We start from the raw sequence: 22,703 nt of genomic DNA, 5'->3' as shown, positions 1-22,703 counted from the left end.
TCAGAGATGACCACTGTATCTGTAATCTCTACCATTTGTTGCAATGCCTGTATCTAATCAAACAAAAAATTTAATTGATGTTTTGATAAAATGTCTATTTTGAGAGAATGCTAAGAATAATCTCTTTAATAATCAACTATTATAGCCATCAATCACAGATCAGCATCCTCCCTCATACTTTCGAAAATCACCCCGTCTTGATTTCTAACCCAGTATCCTTGTTTCCTAAGAGGAAGAATATACATCAGATTTTTTGTTCCTTTCTGCAATGCGGTGCTTACAGTTCACATACATTTGGTAATAAGGATCATAAATAAATAAAAATAAAAAGCAGGCATCATAAGTTCCCCACAGAAGATAGTATGGCAAGTATAAAGTGTCTGTCTCTCTTTTAATCAAATACACCAAGTTAGAAAATTAACAAGAATAAAGAAATTGGCAATACCTTTGGACAAAAACAACTATTTATTCAACTTTTTAAAAAAGCTATATGAAACGAAATTATTACAAACTTTCAATACCAAAGTATACTCCAGTATTTTTTTTATTCTTTTCAACAGAAACACTTATCCTTATCCATAAGATGCTGCAGATATATTTCTTCCCTTTTCAACTCATGTCATTCTGTGCTTACTGCTTTATTATTTTGTGGTCTTTGTTTTGGCAGATGCACAAGCAAAATCTGATTCCAACAGTTTGACCCTTCTCACTTTTTATGTTCTCTAGGGCATAATAAAACCCAAGATACAATCCCTCAGCAGTTAATGAAGCTTAACCTCCCACCCTCTTAATTACCAATGCATTACACCAACTATGGGCATCATATTCCTCTCTAAGCTATTTTACAATTCAGCAGAAGTACTACTGAGCTATTATGTAGCAACATAATCCATGCAGCATGAGAAATCCTTCTTAAAAATAAAATCTTTTGATCCTTGCAGGTTTCGGTAACTGTATAATTAATACTACTTAAGCATTATGCATGTATCGGTAAGTATATTATATTGTATCAGTAAGTATATTACTTTGTTGATTTATGGGGGTTTTTGGAGGGAATACTTATTTTCTGAAAGTTGGAAAGAGAAACAAATCCAAAGATATTACTGATTATCATAATTTGAATACAAACATGGTCCAAATATTTAACCTGAATATTGATTTAGTAAAGGTATGTTCTCCACATTATCTTCATTTAACTATTCAAAAGTATGGGGGGAGGAGTGACTTTAATTGTTAAAAGCATTCAGAAATGTAGACCGCAGGGAGTAAGTTAGAAGGTCCTGGGGTGTAGTTGATGTTACATGTTTTTAAAACTCAGAGATTTTAAGATTAATAATGAGTGAATTATCTTGTTTCAAACCAAATGCAGTACAGATTAGGGGACATCTTAGTACAATTTCAGATATTTTTTCTTGAATATAAAGATAGAAAAATTACTGCTATTACAAGAAGGATGGTGAAAAACACTTTCGCATCAGCATACAAAAATTATTTTAACTAAACTCTCAAGTTAAGCTACTGACAAAACTGATGCTTGTAATTTGGCAAGCAAATCACATTTCTCCTTAAAATGTAAACCAGAAATGTGCTGAGAAAGCTGGAAAAACCTCTCTTTCAATTTTCTTGACTAAGATAGAGGGAAGGAGCAGGATACACGAAGAAAAGGAAATGGAAGTCTGCACCAGAAGTATTCAGAAATGAAGAGAAAGAGTTGCACTAAGTTTAATAATAATATCTTCAATTAAATGCAAATATAATTTAATTATTTTAAAACATTACATTCTAAACCATCACATTTTTAAGAGCACCAGTCACAGAAGGATCTCAAAGCAATTTTGACGTGTATTAACCTCTGAGTTCTACTGCAATCTAGTAGTGAGAATGGGAAAATGAGGTACAGGCAAATTTACACTCCTTATCTAGGTCCTAGCAATATGCCTGCTAATACCATAAACAGCACTCCTAGTCTTGACCAAAGCAGCCACAGGTTTCAAGTACTGTCTATTGATGACATTAACTTAAAAGGAGTTTAAGGGGAAATGCACTGTCTTGGCATTCTGATATTAGCTTCTGTAATTATTTTCTCACATATATAAAAAAACTCAAAACTGTCAAGCTGTTAAGAACAAGTCTCTATGAGGTCTATATTAATTTTATCAATTTTCTTCAATAGATCAACTTAGATACAGAATTTATGATTTTATAAATCAAAGCATAAGAGCTATATTACATATTCCTTCAAAACAGTCTCTTTACTTCAAACTGACTTCTTAAGAAGAAAGCTTAAAATAAAAATACCATGTTTTTACTTATAGAGAGGTGAGAATGCACTGTTGGAATCTATTAATACTTTTATCCATAAAAATTGGACTTTTCCTTTCTAGGTTTTTTTACAAAGTAAAGTTCTTATATTCAGTGTTGTCAATGTTTAATCTGGCTCTGACTGCACAACAAATAAAATTCATACTCAGAGAGATAATACAAGTTAAAGTGAAGAGAGCTACTAACTAGGTAATTACTATTGTTAAAAATGTGAACTTCTGTGTGTGTATATGTATTATGTATGTGTGTATATACATACACATGTATATGTGTATATATGTATATTTTTATATATATTATGTTCCTAGTTATAGAAAGAACAGTGAATGGTGAACAATGTCCTTATAATAGGACATATCTTGATTACAAAACATTTTGTGAATTGTTTTAAAAAGCAGACTAAACTTTCCACTTACTCACTGGTATTAACAGGTTTAGTTATTAGTGAGATCATATGTAATAACTCCTTTTAGTAAATGTTTACTGTATAAGGGTATATATTAACCTGTTATAAGAAAATATGACATATGAAAATCTACATTAAGCAAACAAGTTATGCAATAATAAGTTATAAAAGGATTCTTATGTTGGCAAAGAATTCCTACAAAATTCCTTTAAGTATTAAGTCTCTTTATTGAATATAAACTAATTTCTAAAAACCGCTGTAAATAAAACATTTCTAAATATAATTATTTTAAAAGTTGAGAAAGTGACAATAATCTTATAATTATTTACTTTGTTGGAAATCTTTACATTGTTGGAAAAGAAGTATTCTAAAGTTTCATGGATATCTATTGTCAAAGAAATCTCAATTAGGAATGAAATCAGGCATTACCTTCATTTAAGGGGTCCTGATCAGTTAAATTCCTAACTCAGGAGCACACAACAAGTGACTGGTTTTATTTGTTTGATGTGATTTTTTTTTTCCAGAATAAACCCAGCTTATGGAAAGTGTCACAAACAAAAATCCTTAGGGTATTGTGGGGTACTAAATGAAACTGGATATCACTTTATTTTTATTAAATTTGAAAACTATTTTCTGTAGTACATTTGGTGTTAGTAGAATAGAACTCATTCTTTTTGTTCATTGACTACTGAGAAGTAGAGGTAACTGGGTAAAAGCATAAAATAGGTTTTCTTTAATTCTATAGCACCCTGTATGTTACAGTCTATTTTAAGAGATGCAAGGTAAGATCAATATCTCTGATATTGATATGCAAGGTAAGATCAATATCTCTGATCTGAAACTTCATAGTTTCAGATCTGTTTTCTACTTCCAATTTAAGTCTTCATTTTAATGCTCTCTACCATGTTTCTGAAATCTAGCACAGACTTTCAGACTCACATGTATGCACACACAAACTGTAGTGAGAATATTTTACAAAAACAATAAGCACGTTTCAAATGCCTCTGATTTTGTTAATATACCATAATGTGAAAAGATGGATGTGAGGAACTAAGGCCCTTTTCTGCAACTGCCTGTCAGTTTCTGGTGAACAAAAAAAAACTTAAATTAGAAAAGAAACACTGAAAGAATCATCCCAACACTAGCTGGAGAAATAGCCCTATATTTTGGGGGTTTTCAACAGTAGAGTTATCCTTTTGTACATAATAAATCTTCACAGACTGTTTATTTAATTTATGATCCTTGATAGTATACAGCCTTTCTCCTTCCATGGTATCCTTTAATGTTTCATTAAATGGGACAACATGTTAATTTGGGAGGCTGATTTTCTTTTACTTTGAATGGCTCTGGTTTTCAAATTTTGAAGTCATTTATCCACCCCCAAAAGGATTGAATACTTTCTCTTCTGAATACTTTTTCAGAAAAAGTATTCAAAAGAAAAATGAGCCCTATTTCTAATATTCCCAATGCTGACTTTCTGTGGCTTCTTTTCCAAGAATGATAAAACTAATAATAGTTTTAAGATTTAAACATTTCTTTTGCCTATAGCAAAACCATCAAGTATTCACAACAATTCATTTTTTTATGGGTTCAAAATAAAATTTTTAAAGTAAATGTGAGGGCTGGAATAGGTGTTTTAAGATTTAGAAAGCAAAACTCCAGATATTTCATTTTTAATTTGGAGCTCCGGAATAGGTAGGCAGGCTATCATCCCTATCTTAATATGAAAGGTTAAGTGACTTGTGCAAGGTCCTGTAGCTAGTTAAGCAGCAACACAGAAATTAAAATCTAAGCTCAGATTTGAAGTATATTTCATCTTCTTAAGGATAAATATCCTATCACACAGTGTGGCATTTTGCTATATAACTTAGGCTACTTTTCTGCATGCAAAATTCCTTTCTTTTGTTGACTGATGTACAAACATCAATGCCAAATGTGTGTTTATTTTAGTGTTATATCAAAAATTTCTCATTAGGTAGTGACAGAGAGGTGGGTTTATCTTCTTTTATATTTTTTATCTTATCTTTCATTTCCTCGTTGGAAAATAAGGCACATACCATCTTTTAAAAGCTGCCTACAAATGTAGGTCACTGGAAACAGTACTGAGCTTTTGCATGTTTTTTCTTAGTCTTTTTAATTTGCCAAAGAAACTCGAACTGTGGCTGCCAGGGGAGAACTCAGAATTTTAAATAAGCTCTCACAAGTAGCTAGGGAGGGAAAAAAAGAGGGGAACCCTAGGGTCAAACAGCAAATTTCTGGCTCAACTAGCACTGAAAAGCTTATAGATAGCCTGATAATTTTCTGAACAAATAAAATGTTGACAAAGAAGTGAAGGGAACATATTCTGATTATAGCTCTACCTTCAAAGACCTTTTAATATTTGTATTTATATTATGGACAAAAGATACACAGTGATAAAACAGTTTTGATAGGATGTACATTAAATATTATACAGGCTAGAAAAAGTAAAAATGTGTGGGAAAATGTGTAATGTATAAGGTGTTGAGTATGCATAAAGCTTGCAAAGTGGAATATAGAAGGGCCAGAAAATAATTTTTAATTATTTATAGCGTGTAATATTACTTTTGTTCTGAATCATAAAACTACAACTTTGGAGATGAACATAATTTAAAAAATGTTCAATGATATATTTGGCCAACCAAGGGATGTTTCTTTAACTTCATTTTTATAGCTGTTTCAATTTTTGTCACTTAAAAAAAAACATGGGCTGGATCTGAGACATTTTTGTATTCTGTGTACTCAGAAGGACCAGACTGTACTACAGTGTACTAAGAGCAAACTGACCACTCACTAGATTTCTAATTCTTTTTCCATGATCAGTAAATAATAGATGCATGGCAAACAGACTTAATCTTGACACCAAACTGACAGAAGGAAAAGAAACCTTTTTAACAGTAACTCAAACTTTACATTGTTAGCAAGTAATACCACTTTATATAACTCTAAATCAATATCTCTGACCTCAATTAAAACCAAGGAATCAAATAAAGGAAAAGATACAAGGTACAGTGAATAAGATCTTAACAAATGAGTTCAATATTTGGGTAAAAGGCTGATATTTTGGGATTTAAAATAATGCTTTCAAATTATTAAGATACACTTTTAACTTTTACTTATGGATTTAAAGTCTGTGAAAAAGAATTCTGAAGATGTTAGACTAAATATTCATACTTCATTATTTTGTTACCAAGTATCTTATTACTATATTAATTTATCAAATATCATATGGTTTATTTTCAATGAACTGAAACTCATTCCAGGACATAGATTATTGTAAAGTAATTCATTTTCAATATGAAAGATTTTCTCAATAGTAAATATGGGAAATTTCACCATAATTGATTTTAAATTTGAACTATTTATTTACCAATATGTTTGACGTTAAAAAATATTATATGCTATAATCCTTTAATAAACATCAAGGTAGTTGGGACACCCCTGCTGGTAACCAGGTACCTATCCTGGGTACACACTAAAAAATACAACTTTGAAGCTCCTTAAAAGCATTCTAACCTCCCACTTTGTTCTAACTGTGGTTGATGTTAGTGCATAGTGTATATAACAGGTAACTCAAAAAGTTAATGCAACAAGTCAAAAATTAACCCTTTGCTCTAGATATTAGATATCTCTTCCTGAATGAATATTACCTACCTGGCATGTCATCACTAAAAAACATTCAAATTAAGTTTTTGAAACTGACTTTAGCATATTATGAAACAGCATTTAAATTTACTTCTGAAATTTTACTTTCTTTAATTCTATATGTATTAACACATACCATCATATTGTTAAAAATTATGAAAATGATATAAATAATAGAGAAATCTTAGCATTTTCAAGTTCTTAAGAAATGTTTGGGTGTGCATGTGTGTACATAATTTTTTATTTCATAAAAAAATCAGCTGATCTACTGATAAATGTTTAAATATTTTAACATTAAAATGTAATTTTGCTATATTAGAAAACATTCCATAGAAAGTTTTCATAGAGAATACCCATCACTATATTTGAGATGATCAAGAAAATTCTTTTAGATAAAAAAGTTAACTGAAAAATACTTACCATAGTGTTTTTAAAAGCTTTAACAACATCATGTATATTGTTCTATAGGATTTTCTAAGGGGTGTAACTTTTCAGCGTTACATGTTTAATGCTGACTTCCTGAAGCTCTGACTACAGTAGGCATGAATGTTTCCAAAGGATGATGGATAAATTGCTGGGTGGTTATATATTTTAGGCAGCTGATGGGCTTTTTATCCTTTACTTGTCTTTTAGTTATACACAGTTTTAAGATAATTATGGTCTATAAGACTGTCTTTTCCCTTTTCTTGTACCAGCAATATTTGCCTTGGTTATAGGCTCCAGAAATCTCCAATCATATACATCATAAAATTAAAACTAAGCAATTATAGCATTTTCTCCCTACATTGTATCTCTAAACACTGTTAATGCCTTGGGTTTTGGTAACTCATTTTTGGGCTGTTTGATACAAATAAGTCTTCAGTATAACTCTGAGCTGGGCACACTGAAATCCCAACTGAACATTATGTAGAAAGTACATAATATATATACCTACTCTTATAGGTGCAGAAATTCTACTTCTCTATACTAGTATTCAACATCTCACTTTAAACTACAAAAATATTTTGTTCATTTTTCTCAGAGATGTTAAAAACTTTGTCTATATACTGGTATTATGAAGAATATACATAACTGAAATTTTTATCAGCCATAATTTTCTCATCCAGTCTGTTTTAAATGTGTGAACACTAAACATTAAACATATTGTATATATTAAAGACAATACTTTTTGTACTTCCTTATAGAAAAATGAGAATGGCATATTATTCTTTTAAGTTAAATATTGTTATACTGTTACATATTAAACATGTAAGGAATATAAGATGATAAGATTAAGAATTTAAGAAACATTGCTTTCTTAACTGGCTGAATCCTTCTACATTCTCATTAGCCAGTAGCTTTGCATGGGATTCAAACAATTCTCCACAGTCACTTTGATCAACCTCAGGAAATTTTGCATCTTTGGCAAATTTTGAAATTGTTTTGCATTATACTCAAGAATATTCAACATATGGCTAACAGGAACAGACCAACTCACAAATCTAATGATGAAAAAATACACTAGTGTTACATGTGAGGGATGTGGGCAGAGGGTCAAAATTTTTAGGAGGGCAGCCCAAAATTTATAGGAGGGCTATTTGTATGTTTTGGCAAATTTGGTTTTCCAATGCAACCTTGTAACTTCAGGGACTTAGATCCTGAGAATGTGCAAAACAAAGATCCTCATATATAATCCTGGGACATTAACTACAATATGTAAAGAGCTCGTACAGAGCAATGAGAAAAAAAATGGACAGAGACAAAAACCTACTATGAAAAACAATGAAGAAATGCAGAAGGCTAACAACCATAGGGGAAAATATTCTGCTTTGCTGTAAACAAAGAAACGTGCAACAAAGCAGTATTTCCTCATCAAATGAATGTTTTTAAAATTATTTTTTAAAAAAAGAAAAGAAACATTACTGATGAGTGAAGATTCTATTAACTCAAAAACTAGATATATCTTCATAGTAGAGGTGCATGAAATACAAGAACATAATCAAAATTAAAATAGTTTAAAAATGAATCACTAAATAAGTTTCATAATGTAGGGAAATGTTGTGTGTACATGTTATTTAGCATATACAGCCTATAACAATTTCATTACTCATCTATACAAGTGATTTTAGTTAAAAGCAAATAATGGCATTAAAATCAAAGAAGATAAATTTTTCCTGAGGATCACACACTCAAATTTATAATTAATTTAATATTTAACTTCACTGAGTACCTTATTGATAAATATTCAATTGTCATGTAAAGCAAACTTGCTATTCAAATAAAAACAACTTGTTCTAGGCTACTCATTATAAATAGAAGAATGAGATAACTTTAAAAATGCAGCATCGGGCTTCCCTGGTGGCGCAGTGGTTGAGAGTCCGCCTGCCGATATAGGAGACACGGGTTCGTGCCCCGGTCCGGGAAGATCCCACATGCCGCCGAGCGGCTGGGCCCGTGAGCCATGGCTGCTGAGCCTGCGTGTCCGGAGCCTGTGCTGCACAACGGGAGAGGCCACAACAGGGAGAGGCCCACGTACCGCAAAAAAAAAAAAAAAAAAAAAGCAGCATCAAATCTGCAATGTCATATTAAGTAAATCTAATGCTTAAGACGATTAGGTTTTTGTGGAGTAATTATAATGTCTTTGATAATACATTCTAAGTGCACAAGATAAAGTAAAATAGATCTGATGACACTAGAATACATTCTTCAGTTAAAAACACCTATGCTAGGCTAGAGCAAGAGAAACTTTTAAGACATTAAAAATAAATGGTCATACCATTTTAACATTTATTTCCCTTGAAATATAAGATGAATTTAAGTTCCAGGAGATTAATTAGCATGTTGTTATAAACTGCATCTCAGTAATAGTGAAAATTCAAATATGGGAAAGCCAAGTAAAATATCTGTCAACACTGAAACCAACAGTACTTCTTATAAAGAAAAAATTCCAGAGATATATCAATCACTGAGAATTTATTTCAAATAATCATCTTTAAAATATTATTTAACATAACAGAAAATTATCACTAATGGTTTCTTTTCTTCTAATAAGACAGTCTGCATTTACATGGAATGTGACATTACAGAGGAATAATTTTCATAAAAGAAATTTTAAGTCCAATATGCTGATTTAATTCTTTTGCCTGAGATAACCTTCATTTAAATATTTTAAAGAGCAGCAGTAACTTAAAAGTTATTCCTACATTTTTGAAATCCAAACAGAATATACTTTTTTTCATATTGATGTGAATAAATGATAGTTAGCATTATCATGCTAGAATGCTAGAATAGATTAGTGTATATTGGGGGTGACTAAATACAGGTTCACTGGACTACATCAATATATGGATTTAATCATATTGGGCATATGGTACTCTAAACTTAGAAAAGCTTATCTGGATCAGGTAAGATGACTTATTTCCATCCCTTTTAACTGTCAGAAACTGGGAGTCTTTAAACCTGGGGTAAATGAAGACTTTGAAAGAGGTACATGATCATGAGAGTTTTAAGGAAATCAATTCTTTGATCTTCAACTTTAACAAATACTCTAGTGAAAAATGACCTCCTAGAGAATGTGCCAGTGATAGAAGTGCAAGTTCCCCTTTGCCAATCCCCTTTCAAATCAACCTTTCTCACTTCACGAGTGAAAGGTTTACTTCTCATTGTCCCAGGAGTAAACATCTCTGCAGTACCAAACAAAAAGACAACCTAAAATATCTATTTGGTATAGAAAATGTGAATGTTCTATTGACTGGGGAAATTATCCTTTTTTCACTGTTTTCAGCAAAATTTTAGGTGGACCTAATAGACTAGACAAATAATTTAAAGTAATTTATGTTGATAGACACCGTGTGATTTCTTTTTGTGTATTACTCAGAAAAAGTGAAAAAATAATTTGAGGGACATTACAATAACACAACTCTCTCTATTTACTTAACTATGAACAGCTCACATCTGCAAAAGTAAAAAATATGAATAGAGTTGATGCTGAATCCCATCCCATTCTAGCAATATTCACGCAATTGTATGTCCTAATGAAGCAATGTAGTGTGAACATTTTTATGTCTATTGATACACTGTATGCAACAATAATTGTAATGGCGACTGAAATAAGAAGAAATGTGTTTAACACTTAAAGTCTTTTGAGACAAAAAGTTTAAAATAAATTTAAATATGAAGTTACAGAAAAACTATCATAAGGTTATTAATAAAAATGTTGAACATAAAATGTACTACATTCTGACAAAACTCCATGAGGAGTGAGTGGAATAGAAAATATGAATTCAAGGAAAAAATGATTGATGTAAAATTTCCAGTTGTTAAAGAAGAGCTTACTTATGTAGATACTTCTAAAAATAATGATACTGACATCAAATTGCTATTATTTAGATTGAGTTGGATACAAGACTGACATAAAAGTCTTCAACTAAAAAATGCAATATTTACAATAACATCTTTGCAACTAAATAATCTCATAACGAAAATTTTTACATAACTTAGTATACAAGACAATACATAATTAAAAAAATATTTTTAGAAGTATGAGTGCAAAAAAGGTGGGAAGATCACTGTACTTTACTATCTGGAAAACTGGCCAAGATATAGGATGTGAGTGATAATTGTTCAATGTAGGTTAATAAATAAATGTGAAATGCCTTCTTTGGTTTTAAATGTAATCTTTGTATTTTCAGTAAAATTGAATTAGTCAGAGTTCTCTAGAGAAATTGTATGAACAGGATGTGTGTCTGTGTGTGTGTGTATACACACACACACACACATATACATATATATATGTACACATATACATACCTCTTCCTGTAATAACATTTACTATAAGGAATTGGCTCATATGATTATGGAGGCTGACAAGTCCCCAGATATGCACAGCAAGCTAGCTGGAAACTCAGGAGAGCTGATGGTGTAGTTTTTGTCCAAATGGAAAACTAATGGTGTAATTCTGATCCAAAGGATAGCAGACTCGAGACTCAGGAAGAGCTGATGTTTCAGTTTGAATCCGAGAGCAAGAAAAAGTTGATGTCCAAGTTCAAAAGCAGTCCAGTAGGAAGAATTCTTTCTTATATGGGGAAGGGTTAGCCATTTTGTTCTATTTAGGCCTTCAACTGACTGGATGAGGCCCACCCACATTAGAGAGGGCAATCTGCTTTACTCAGTCTACCGATTTAAATGTTAATTTCATCCAAAAATACCCTCACAGAAACACTCAGAATAATGTCTGATCAAATTTCTGGGCACCCTATGGCTTGGTCAAATTGACACATAGAATTAACTACCACAAGTCCATCCCTTGCTTACTTGGCACCCATACATATCTCCTTAAACCATACTTGGCTACAGATGAAGACAATAACGAGGTTGTAATTCCACATTCCTAGCTCTGTCACCTAAGATTGTCTTATCCTGGGTTCCTCCTCCCTGCACTATGGCCTGGACACTTTGTATGCAGGAAGCTAGGGAAGTTATAGGACTTACCTTGTTTATTTTGCATAACTCAGGAATCACTGCCCTTTACTGTGTGATGATCAAAGTTTTGAAGACAGTTGTTTCATATATTTTGTCCTGTTTTTTAGCTGTTTCAGGCATGATGACTAGTCTGGTCCTTATTAATCTACTTTGGTCATAAGGACAAATTTAATAAGAGTATGTTTTTTGACTCTAGTTTTATATTTTTCTACTACATTATAAAACTGCTCTATGAATAAAGGTTTGCAGAATCTAATTACTTGCATATATGAGTAGCTATTTTAAGAAACCCTGATGAAAAGATAATATTTCTTTTATAATTTTAAAATCCTTCACATAATCCAAAGAAGGACATGTAAAGTACACTGAAATTTTTTTAGTACTAACTTGTACAGATCAAGGTACCTAAGAAAGGCATCAGGGATTAGTTTTCAAATAAAAAAATGTAGTTCTCTAAGGCAAAATGTGGAAGTATACTATAGGCTTTAACATCAGTTACCTAGGTTGGAGGAGGGAAGAAGGAAAAATAAAACACTTTATTTAAAAAAGCATATATAGGGCTTCCCTGGTGGCGCAGTGGTTGAGAGTCCGCCTGCTGATGCAGGGGACACGGGTTCGTGCCCCGGTTCGGGAAGATCCCACATGCCGCAGAGCGGCTAGGCCCGTGAGCCATGGCCGCTGAGCCTGCGCGTCTGGAGCCTGTGCTCCACAACGGAAGAGGCCACAATAGTGAGGCCCGCGTACTGCAAAAAAAAAAAAAAGCATATATATGTCTTCCTGCCTATGGCTTGGTGAACATTTCCTATATGGCTATAAAGATGTCTGATAAAAAATCTTAGGCTCGGTATGTTGTGGAATGGGCTGTGAAGAACCTATATAGCTTCTTTACAACAATGATTTTGGCCTTTACTCCACTGCTTCTAGCAAGTACAGTACTGTTCAGAAATTGTCCAAAATGATTAAGGCCAGGGAAAAGGAACAAAAGAAAAAACAAAAATATCAAGAAAATATTACAAAAGATTAATAGCAGAAATAAGAATAAAGGAAAACAGGCTCTTCAACCAGAAGAAAATCATTTGGAAAATTATACAAAGGTTTTCTTTTTGGACTTTTTAAAATTTAATAAACAAAGTCTGACACATATGAAAGAATCATGTTAGTTTTGATCTCAGTATTATAGTAATTTTTATGTGTGGGTGTAGAAATTTGTTGGTGTCTGTTGATAGTTACTGTAAATTAGTATTTATTATTCTACAAATTTTTTATAAATGACTTAGTCATTTGTCATTTTGCAAACTACACAGTGAAATGAAAACACCCTCTGAGAGAAAATGATTTTAGATTATGAATTCTAATCAAACAATGGCTTAAAAGTGAGTTCCTGTTCTGTACAAAGAAATTTAGAATTGTAAAAGTCAGAATTGTCTTCTCTGAGGTGAAAAATATGCTTTGGCATAAAAAAGATATACTATTTCAAGCACATATCTTAGTATTATTGCTTATTTCTTGGAAGGGAATACTTTCTGGAATTCTCAAAACAAAATAATTTTAATAAATGAGTACTTCTAATTTCTCTATCTTTCTTCTGACTTACGCCTTTGGAATACTGGTAATATAATATCTGACAATATTCTGCAGTTGTTTTTCTTTACCTAGATTTTTTAATAGTTTATAAAGTGCTCATATCATTACTTAATAGTAATTTTGTTTATTGTCAGTTTTAAATAGCTTATTAATATTTCCTCACTGTGACATAAATTTTAGTTTAAAAAACTGTCCAAGAACTAATTTTAAAATGCAATTATATATTTAAATAAATTTGATACTTCTCTTTAAGAGAAAAAAATACGTGTGTGGTCCCATTAATGTATTTAAATATAGTTTGTACATATACAAATACATATCTTATTTACATATATATAAACAATATTTTTTGTGAAATATTCAAAATGCAATATTGAATTAGTATACTCTATACCTGTAAAATGTCAGCAGGGTCTTCTTTTGCAGATGCAACTAACAAGGTATGTCCAGTGACAATTCCTTCTGCCAGGAAATACTTGAAGAGCAAAGGAGAATAAATATTATATTTATCCTCTTCTGTAAGAAAGAAAAAAGATTATAGTAAGAATCCTACCATATACTAGGATATTTATGGTAGGATGTTTTTATATTCTTTTCTCCTTAAAACAAGTCTATGAGGTGGGGCAATAACTATGTCTTCCTAAGGTACAGTTAGATAGGCTAAAATACTTATCTAGATACTCAATGGGAAGGAGGTACTTTTAATAGAGTCTTTCTGATTCCAAAATCATTCGCCATCTACTACACCACCTCTGATATCCATAAAATTTAGAAGGTTATGTATGATTATATTAAAAAATCAGAGATTTGGTTTTTTCTTTACTAAGATTTTCTCAGGTACTGCACCTCTAAAATGGCTATATTCCCTACCAACCAGTTGTAAACTCACACCTCATTACTTTCATGTCACAAGAATTAAACACTTAGTGTTAGATTTGTGGTTACCAGAGGTGGAGAGTAGGGGTAGGGGGAATTGGATGAAGGCAGTCAAAAGTTTCAAACTTCTACTTATAAGATAAATAAGTACTGGGGATGTAATTTACAACATGATAAATAAAATCAACACTGCTGTACGTTATATATGAAAATTGTTAACAGTGTAAATCCTATGAGCTCTCATCACAAGGAAAAAAATTATTTTCTATTGCTTTAATTTTGTATCTACATGAGATCATGAATGTCCACTAAACTTATTGTGCTAATCATTTCATGACGTATTAAGTCTAATGATTGTGCTGTACACCTTAAACTTATACAGTGCTGTATGTCAATTATATCTCAATAAAACTGAAAGAAAAACTAGCCCATTTAAGGATGAAATTATACCAATCTTACAAGTAATCTTTCAGAAAAAAGGAAAAACTGGAAAGAAATACTTCAGAACTCACTTTATAATGCCATAATTACTTTGATACCAAAACTAGGCCAAGACATCACAGGAAAAGAAAGCTACAGACTAATATGCCTCATGAACATTTATGAAAATAATTTCTAAAATATCCAACCAAAACTCATTAGTATATAAGAAAGAATAATATGATATACTATGATTAAGTGGGGTTTATCACAGATATGCCAAGTTGGTTTTTTATTTTAAAAATCACTGTACCGGAGGACGAAGGGAAGATGGCGGAAGAGTAAGACGCGGAGATCACCTTCCTCCCCACAGATACACCAGAAATACATCTACACGTGGAACAACTCCTACAGAACACCTACTGAACGCTGGCAGAAGACCTCAGACCTCCAAAAAGGCAAGAAACTCCCCACGTACCTGGGTAGGGCAAAAGAAAAAAGGATAAACAGAGACAAAAGGATAGAGACGAGACCTGCACCAGTGGGAGGGAGCTGTGAAGGAGGAAAGGTTTCCACACACTAGAAGTCCCTTTTCGGACGGAGACTGTGGGTGATGGAGGGGGAAAGCTTCGAAGTCTCGGAGGAGAGCACAGCAACAGGGGTGCGGAGGGCAAAGTGGAGAGATTCCCGCACTGAGGATCAGTGCCGACCCACACTCACCAGCCTGAGAGGCTTGTCTGCTCACCCGCCGGGGTGGGCGGAGCTGCGAGCTGAGGCTTGGGCTTCTGTCAGAGCGCAGGGAGAGGACTGGGCTTGGCGGCGTGAACACAGCCTGCAGGGGGTTAGTGCACCACGGCTAGCCAGGAGGGAGTCCGGCGAAAAGTCTAGACCTGCCGAAGAGGCAAGAGACTTTTCTTCCCTCTTTGTTTCCTGGTGCGCGCAAGGAGGGGATTAAGAGGGCTGCTTAAAGGAGCTACAGAGACGGGTGCAAGCCACAGTTAAAAGCGCGGACCCCAGAGATGGGCATGAGACGCTAAGGCTGCTGCTGCCGCCACCAAGAAGCCTGTGTGCGAGCACAGGTCACTATCCACCCCCCCCTTCCGGAGAGCCTGTGCAGCCCACCACTGCCAGGGTCCCAGGATCCAGGGACAACTTCCCCGGGAAAACGCACATGCTCGCCCCACACTCTGTGCCCCTCCCTTCCCCCACCCCTGGTCTGAGTGAGCCAGAGTCCCCGAAGTAGCTGCTCCTTTAACCCCGTCCTGTCTGAGCGAAGAACAGACGCCCTTCCGCGACCTACACGCAGAGGTGGGGCCAAATCCAAATCTGAGTCCCTGGGAGCTGTGAAAACAAAGAAGAGAAAGGGAAATCTCTCCCAGCAGCTTCAGAAGCAGCAGATTAAAGCTCCACAATCAACTTGATGTACCTGCATCTGTGGAATACATGAATAGGCAACGAATCATCCCAAATTGAGGAGGTGGACTCTGAGAGCAAGATTTTTGACTTTTTTCCCCTTTTCCTCTTTTTGTGAGTGTGTATGTGTATGCTTTTGTGTGAGATTTTGTCTGTATAGGTTTGCTTCCACCATTTGTCCTAGGGTTCTACCTGTCTGTTGTTTTTTTAAAAATTTTTTTTCTTAATATTTTTTATTTTAATAACTTTATTTTATTTTACTTTATCTTCTTTCTTTCATTCTTTCTTTCCTTCCTTCCCTCCTTTAGACAATGAATCACCCCAAATTGAGGAGGTGGACTTTGAGAGCAAGATTTATGATTTTTTCCCCTTTTCCCATTTTTGTGTGTATGCTTCTGTGTGTGATTTTGTCTGTGTAGCTTTGCTTCCACCATTTGTCCTAGGGTTCTATCCATCCATTTTGTGTTTTTAATTTTTTTCTTTTTTTTCTTAATAATTATTTTTTATTATAACTTTATTATATTTTATCTTACTTTATTTTATTTAACTTTATCTCCTTTCTTTCTTTTTTTCCTTCCTTCCCTCCTTCCTTCCTCACTCCCTCCCTGTCTTTCTTTCTTTCTTTCTTTTTCTTTCTTCCTTCCTACTTCTACTAATTCTTTCTTTCTACTTTTTCTCCCTTTTATTCTGAGCTGTGTGGATGAAAGGCTCTTGGTGCTGCAGGCAGAGGAGTCAGTGTTGTGCCTCTGAGGTGGGAGAGCCAACGTCAGGACACTGGTCGACAAGAAACCTCCCAGATCCACATAATATCAAATGGCAAAAGACTCCCAGATATCTCCATCTCAACACCAGCACCCAGCTTCACTCAACGACCAGCAAGCTACAGTGCTCAACACCCTATGCCAAACAACAAGCAAGACAGAAACACAACACCACCCATTAGCAGACAGGCTGCCTAAAATCATAATAAGTCCACAGACACCCCAAAACACACCACGAGACGTGGACCTGCCCACCAGAAAGACAAGATCCAGCCTCATCCACCAAAACACAAGCACTAGTCCCCTCCACCAGGAAGCCTACACAACCCACTGAACCAACTTTAGCCACTGGGGACAGAAAACAAAAACAACGGGAACTACGAACCTGCGGCCTGCAAAAAGGAGACCCCAAACACAGTAAGATAAGCAAAATGAGAAGACAGAAAAACACACAGCAGATGAAGGAGCAAGATAGACCTAACAAATAAAGTGGAAATAGGCAGTCTACCTGAAAAAGAATTCAGAATATTGATAGTAAAGATGATCCAAAATCTTGGAAATAGAATAAAGAAAGTGAAAGAAACATTTAACAAGGACCTAGAAGAACTAAAGATGAAACAAGCAACGATGAACAACACAATAAATGAAATTAAAAATACTCTAGATGGGATCAATAGCAGAAAAACTGAGTCAGAAGAACGGATAAGTGACCTGGAAGATAAAATAGTGGAAATAACTACTGCAGAGCAGAATAAAGAAAAAAGAATGAAAAGAACTGAGGACAGTCTCAGAGACCTCTGGGACAATACTAAACGCACCAACATTTGAATTATAGGGGTTCCAGAAGAAGAAGAGAAAAAGAAAGGGACTGAGAAAATATTTGAAGAAATTATAGTTGAAAACTTCCCTAATATGGGAAAGGAAATAGTTAATCAAGTCCAGGAAGCACAGAGAGTCCCATACTGGATAAATTCAAGGAGAAACACGCCAAGACATATATTAATCAAACTGTCAAAAATTAAATACAAAGAAAACATATTAAAAGGAGCAAGGGAAACCAACAAATAACACACAAGGGAATCCCCATAAGGTTAACAGCTGATCTTTCAGCAGAAACTCTGCAAGCCAGAAGGGACTGGCAGGACATATTTAAAGTGATGAAGTAGAAAAACCTGCAACCAAGATTACTCTACCCAGCAAGGATCTCATTCAGATTTGAGGGAGAAATTAAAACCTTTACAGACAAGCAAAAGCTGAGAGAGTTCAGCACCACCAAACGAGCTTTATGACAAATGCTAAAGGAACTTCTCTAGGCAAGAAACACAAGAGAAGGAAAAGACCTACAATAACGAACCCAAAACAATTAAGAAAATGGGAATAGGAATATACATATCGATAATTACCTTAAATGTAAATGGACTAAATGCTCCAACCAAAAGACACAGATTGGCTGAATGGATACAAAAACAAGACCCATATATATGCTGTGTACAAGAGACCCACTTCAGACCTAGAGACACATACAGACTGAAAGTAAGGGGATGGAAAAAGATATTCCATGCAAATGGAAACCAAAAGAAAGCTGGAGTAGCAATTCTCATATCAGACAAAATAGACTTTAAAATAAAGACTATAAGAAAAGACAAAGAAGGACACTACATAATGATCAAGGGATCGATCCAAGAAGAAGACTTGTAAATATTTATGCACCCAACATAGGAGCACCTCAATACATAAGGCAAATGCTAACAGCCATAAAAGGGGAAATCAACAGTAACACATTCATAGTAGGGGACTTTAACACCCCACTTTCACCAATGGACAGATCATACAAAATGAAAATAGATAAGGAAACACAAGCTTTAAATGATACATTAAACAAAATGGACTTAATTGATATTTATAGGACATTCCATCCAAAATCAACAGAATACACATTTTTCTCAAGTGCTCATGGAACATTCTCCAGAATAGATCATATCTTGGGTCACAAATCAAGCCCTGGTAAATTTAAGAAAACTGAAATTGTATCAAGTATCTTTTCCAACCACAATGCTATGAGACTAGATATCAATTACAGGAAAAGATCTGTAAAAAATACAAACACATGGAGCCTAAATAATACACTGCTTAATAACAAAGTGATCACTGAAGAAATCAAAGAGGAAACCAAAAAATACCTAGAAACAAATGACAATGGAGACACAACGACCCAAAACCTATGGGATGCAACAAAAGCAGTTCTAAGAGGGAAGCTTATAGCAATACAATCCTACCTTAAGAAACAGGAAACATCTCGAATAAACAAACTAACCTTGCACCTAAAGCAATTAGAGAAAGAAGAACAAAAAAACCCCAAAGTTAGCAGAAGGAAAGAAATCATAAAGATCAGAGCAGAAATGAATGAAAAAGAAATGAAGGAAACGATAGCAAAGATCAATAAAACTAAAAGCTGGTTCTTTGAGAAGATAAAGAAAATTGATAAACCATTAGCGAGATTCATAAAGGAAAAAAAGGGAGAAGACTGAAATCAATAGAATTAGAAATGAAAAAGGAGAAGTAACAACTGACACTGCAGAAATACAAAAGATAATGAGAGATTACTACAAGCAACTCCATGCCAATAAAATGGACAATCTGGAAGAAATGGACAAATTCTTAGAAATGCACAACCTGCCAAGACTGAATCAGGAAGAAATAGAAAATATGAACAGACCAATCACAAGCACTGAAATTGAAACTGTGATTATAAATCTTCCAACAAACAAAAGCCCAGGACCAAATGGCTTCACAGGCGAATTCGATCAAACATTTAGAGAAGAGCTAACACCTATCCTTCTCAAACTCTTCCAAAATACAGCAGAGGGAGGAACACTCCCAAACTCATTCTACGAGGCCACCATCACCCTGATACCAAAACCAGGCAAGGATGTCACAAAGAAAACTAAAGGCCAATATCACTGATGAACGTAGATGCAAAAATCCTCAACAAACTACAAGCAAACAGAATCCAGCAGCACATTAAAAGGATCATACACCATGATCAAGTGGGGTTTATTCCAGGAATCCAAGGATTCTTCAATATATGCAAATCAATCAATGTGATACAGCATATTAACAAACTGAAGGGGAAACACCATATGATCATCTCAATAGATGCAGAGAAAGCTTTCGACAAAATTCAACACCCATTTATGATAAAAACGCTGCAGAAAGTAGGCACAGAGGGAAGTTTCCTCAACATAATAAAGGCCTTATATGACAAACCCACAGCCAACATCGTCCTCAATGGTGAAAAACTGAAAGCATTTCCACTAAGATCAGGAACAAGACAAGGTTGCCTACTCTCACCACTCTTATTCAACATAGTTTTGGAAGTTTTAGTAACAGCAATCAGAGAAGAAAGGGAAATAAAAGGAATCCAAATAGGAAAAGAAGAAGTAAAGCTGTCACTGTTTGCAGATGACATGATACTATACATAGAGAATCCTAAAGATGCTACCAGAAAACTACTAGAGCTAATCAATGAATTTGGGAAAGTAGCAGGATACAAAATTAATCCACAGAAATCTCTGGCATTCCTATCCACTAATGATTAAAAATCTGAAAGTGAAATCAAGAAAACACTCCCATTTACCACTGCAACAAAAAGAATAAAATATCTAGGAATAAACCTACCCAAGGAGACAAAAGACCTGTAGGCAGGAAATTATAAGACACTGATGAAAGAAATTAAGGATGATACAAATAGATGGAGAGATATACCATGTTCTTGGATTGGAAGAATCAACATTGTGGAAATGACTCTACTACCCAAAGCAATCTACAGATTCAATGCAATCCCTATCAAATTACCACTGGCATTTTTCACAGAACTAGAACAAAAAATTTCACAATTTGTATGGAAACACAAAAGACCCCGAACAGCCAAAGCAATCTTGAGAACGAAAAACGGAGCTGGAGGAATCAGGCTCCCTGACTTCAGACTATACTACAAAGCTACAGTAATCAAGACAGTATGGTACTGGCACAAAAACAGAAATATAGATCAATGGAACATTATAGAAAGCCCAGAAATAAACCCACACACATATAGTCACGTTATCTTTGATAAAGGAGGCAGGAATGTACAGTGGGGAAAGGACAGCCTCTTCAATAAGTGCTGCTGGGAAAACTGGACAGGTAAATGTAAAAGTATGAGATTAGATCACTCCCTAACACCATACACAAAAATAAGCTCAAAGTGGATTAAAGACCTAAATGTAAGGCCAGAAACTATCAAACTCTTAGAGGAAAACATAGGCAGAACACTCTATGACATAAATCACAGCAAGATCCTTTTTGACCCACCTCCTAGAGAAATGGAAATAAAAACAAAAATAAACAAATGGGACCTAATGAAACTTAAAAGCTTTTGCACAGCAAAGGAAACCATAAACAAGACCAAAAGACAACCCTCAGAATGGGAGAAAATATTTGCAAATGACAAAGGATTAATCTCCAAAATTTATAAGCAGCTCATGCAGCTCAATAACAAAAAAACAAACAACCCAATCCAAAAATGGGCAGAAGACCTAAATAGACATTTCTCCAAAGAAGATATACAGACTGCCAACAAACACATGAAAGAATGCTCAACATCATTAATCATTAGAGAAATGCAAATCAAAACTACAATGAGATATCATCTCACACCAGTCAGAATGGCCATCATCAAAAAATCTACAAACAATAAATGCTGGAGAGGGTGTGGAGAAAAGGGAACACTCTTGCACTGCTGGTGGGAATGTGATTTGGTACAGCCACTATGGAGAACAGTATGGAGGTTCCTTAAAAAACTACAAATAGAACTACCATATGACCCAGCAATCCCACTACTGGGCATATACCCTGAGAAAACCAAAATTCAAAAAGAGTCATGTACCAAAACGTTCATTGCAGCACTATTTACAATAGCCCGGAGACAGAAGCAACCTAAGTGTCCATCATCGGATGAATGGATAAGGAAGATGTGGCAGATATATACAATGGAATAGTACTCAGCCATAAAAGGAAACGAAATTGAGCTATTTGTAATGAGGTGGATAGACGTAGAGTCTGTCATACCGAGTGAAGTAAGTCAGAAAGAGAAATATATATACCGTATGCTTACACATATATATGGAATTTAAGGGAAAAAAATGTCATGGAAACCTTGGGGTAAGAGAGGAATAAAGTCACAGACCTACTAGAGAATGGACTTGAGGATATGGGGAGGGGGAAGGGTAAGCTGTGACAAAGCGAGAGAGAGGCATGGACATATATACACTACCAAACGTAAGGTAGATAGCTAGTGGGAAGCAGCCGCATAGCACAGGGAGATCAGCTAGGTGCTTTGTGACCGCCTGGAGGGGTGGGATAGGGAGGGTGGAAGGGAGGGAGACACAAGAGGGAAGAGATATGGGAACATATGTATATGTATAACTGATTCACTTTGTTATAAAGCAGAAACCAACACACCATTGTAAAGCAATTATACTGCAATAAAGATGTTAAAAAAAAAACAAAGAAGATGTGGCATATATATACAATGGAATATTACTCAGCCATAAAAAGAAACGAAATTGAGCTATCTGTAATGAGGATGGATAGACCTAGAGTCTGTCATACCGAGTGAAGTAAGTCAGAAAGAGAAAGACAAATACCATATGCTAACACATATATATGGAATTTAAGAAAAAAAATATGTCATGAAGAACCTAGGGGCAAGACAGGAATAAAGACACAGACCTACTAGAGAACGGACTTGAGGATAGGGG

At 34.5% G+C, this 22,703-nt stretch overlaps 1 protein-coding gene across 2 annotated transcripts in view; it reads right to left on the bottom strand.

Moving 5' to 3' along the window:
* ELP4 (elongator acetyltransferase complex subunit 4) overlaps positions 1-22,703 on the bottom strand; it is a 243,698-nt gene that overhangs the window by 191,532 nt on the left and 29,463 nt on the right. For both annotated transcript variants that reach the window (XM_029207344.1, XM_029207346.1), the window contains exon 3: positions 13,830-13,951. In XM_029207344.1, coding sequence (XP_029063177.1) covers positions 13,830-13,951 — 122 coding nt within the window. The remainder of the gene's footprint in view (positions 1-13,829; positions 13,952-22,703) is intronic.

The sequence above is a fragment of the Monodon monoceros genome, unplaced genomic scaffold (assembly GCF_005190385.1).
Source record: "Monodon monoceros isolate NGI ecotype Baffin Bay Population unplaced genomic scaffold, NGI_Narwhal_1 Super_Scaffold_7, whole genome shotgun sequence".
Taxonomy (NCBI): Eukaryota; Metazoa; Chordata; class Mammalia; order Artiodactyla; family Monodontidae; genus Monodon; species Monodon monoceros.
Note: the sequence above shows the minus strand (reverse complement) of the source record. Positions and strands in the feature narration are given on the sequence as shown.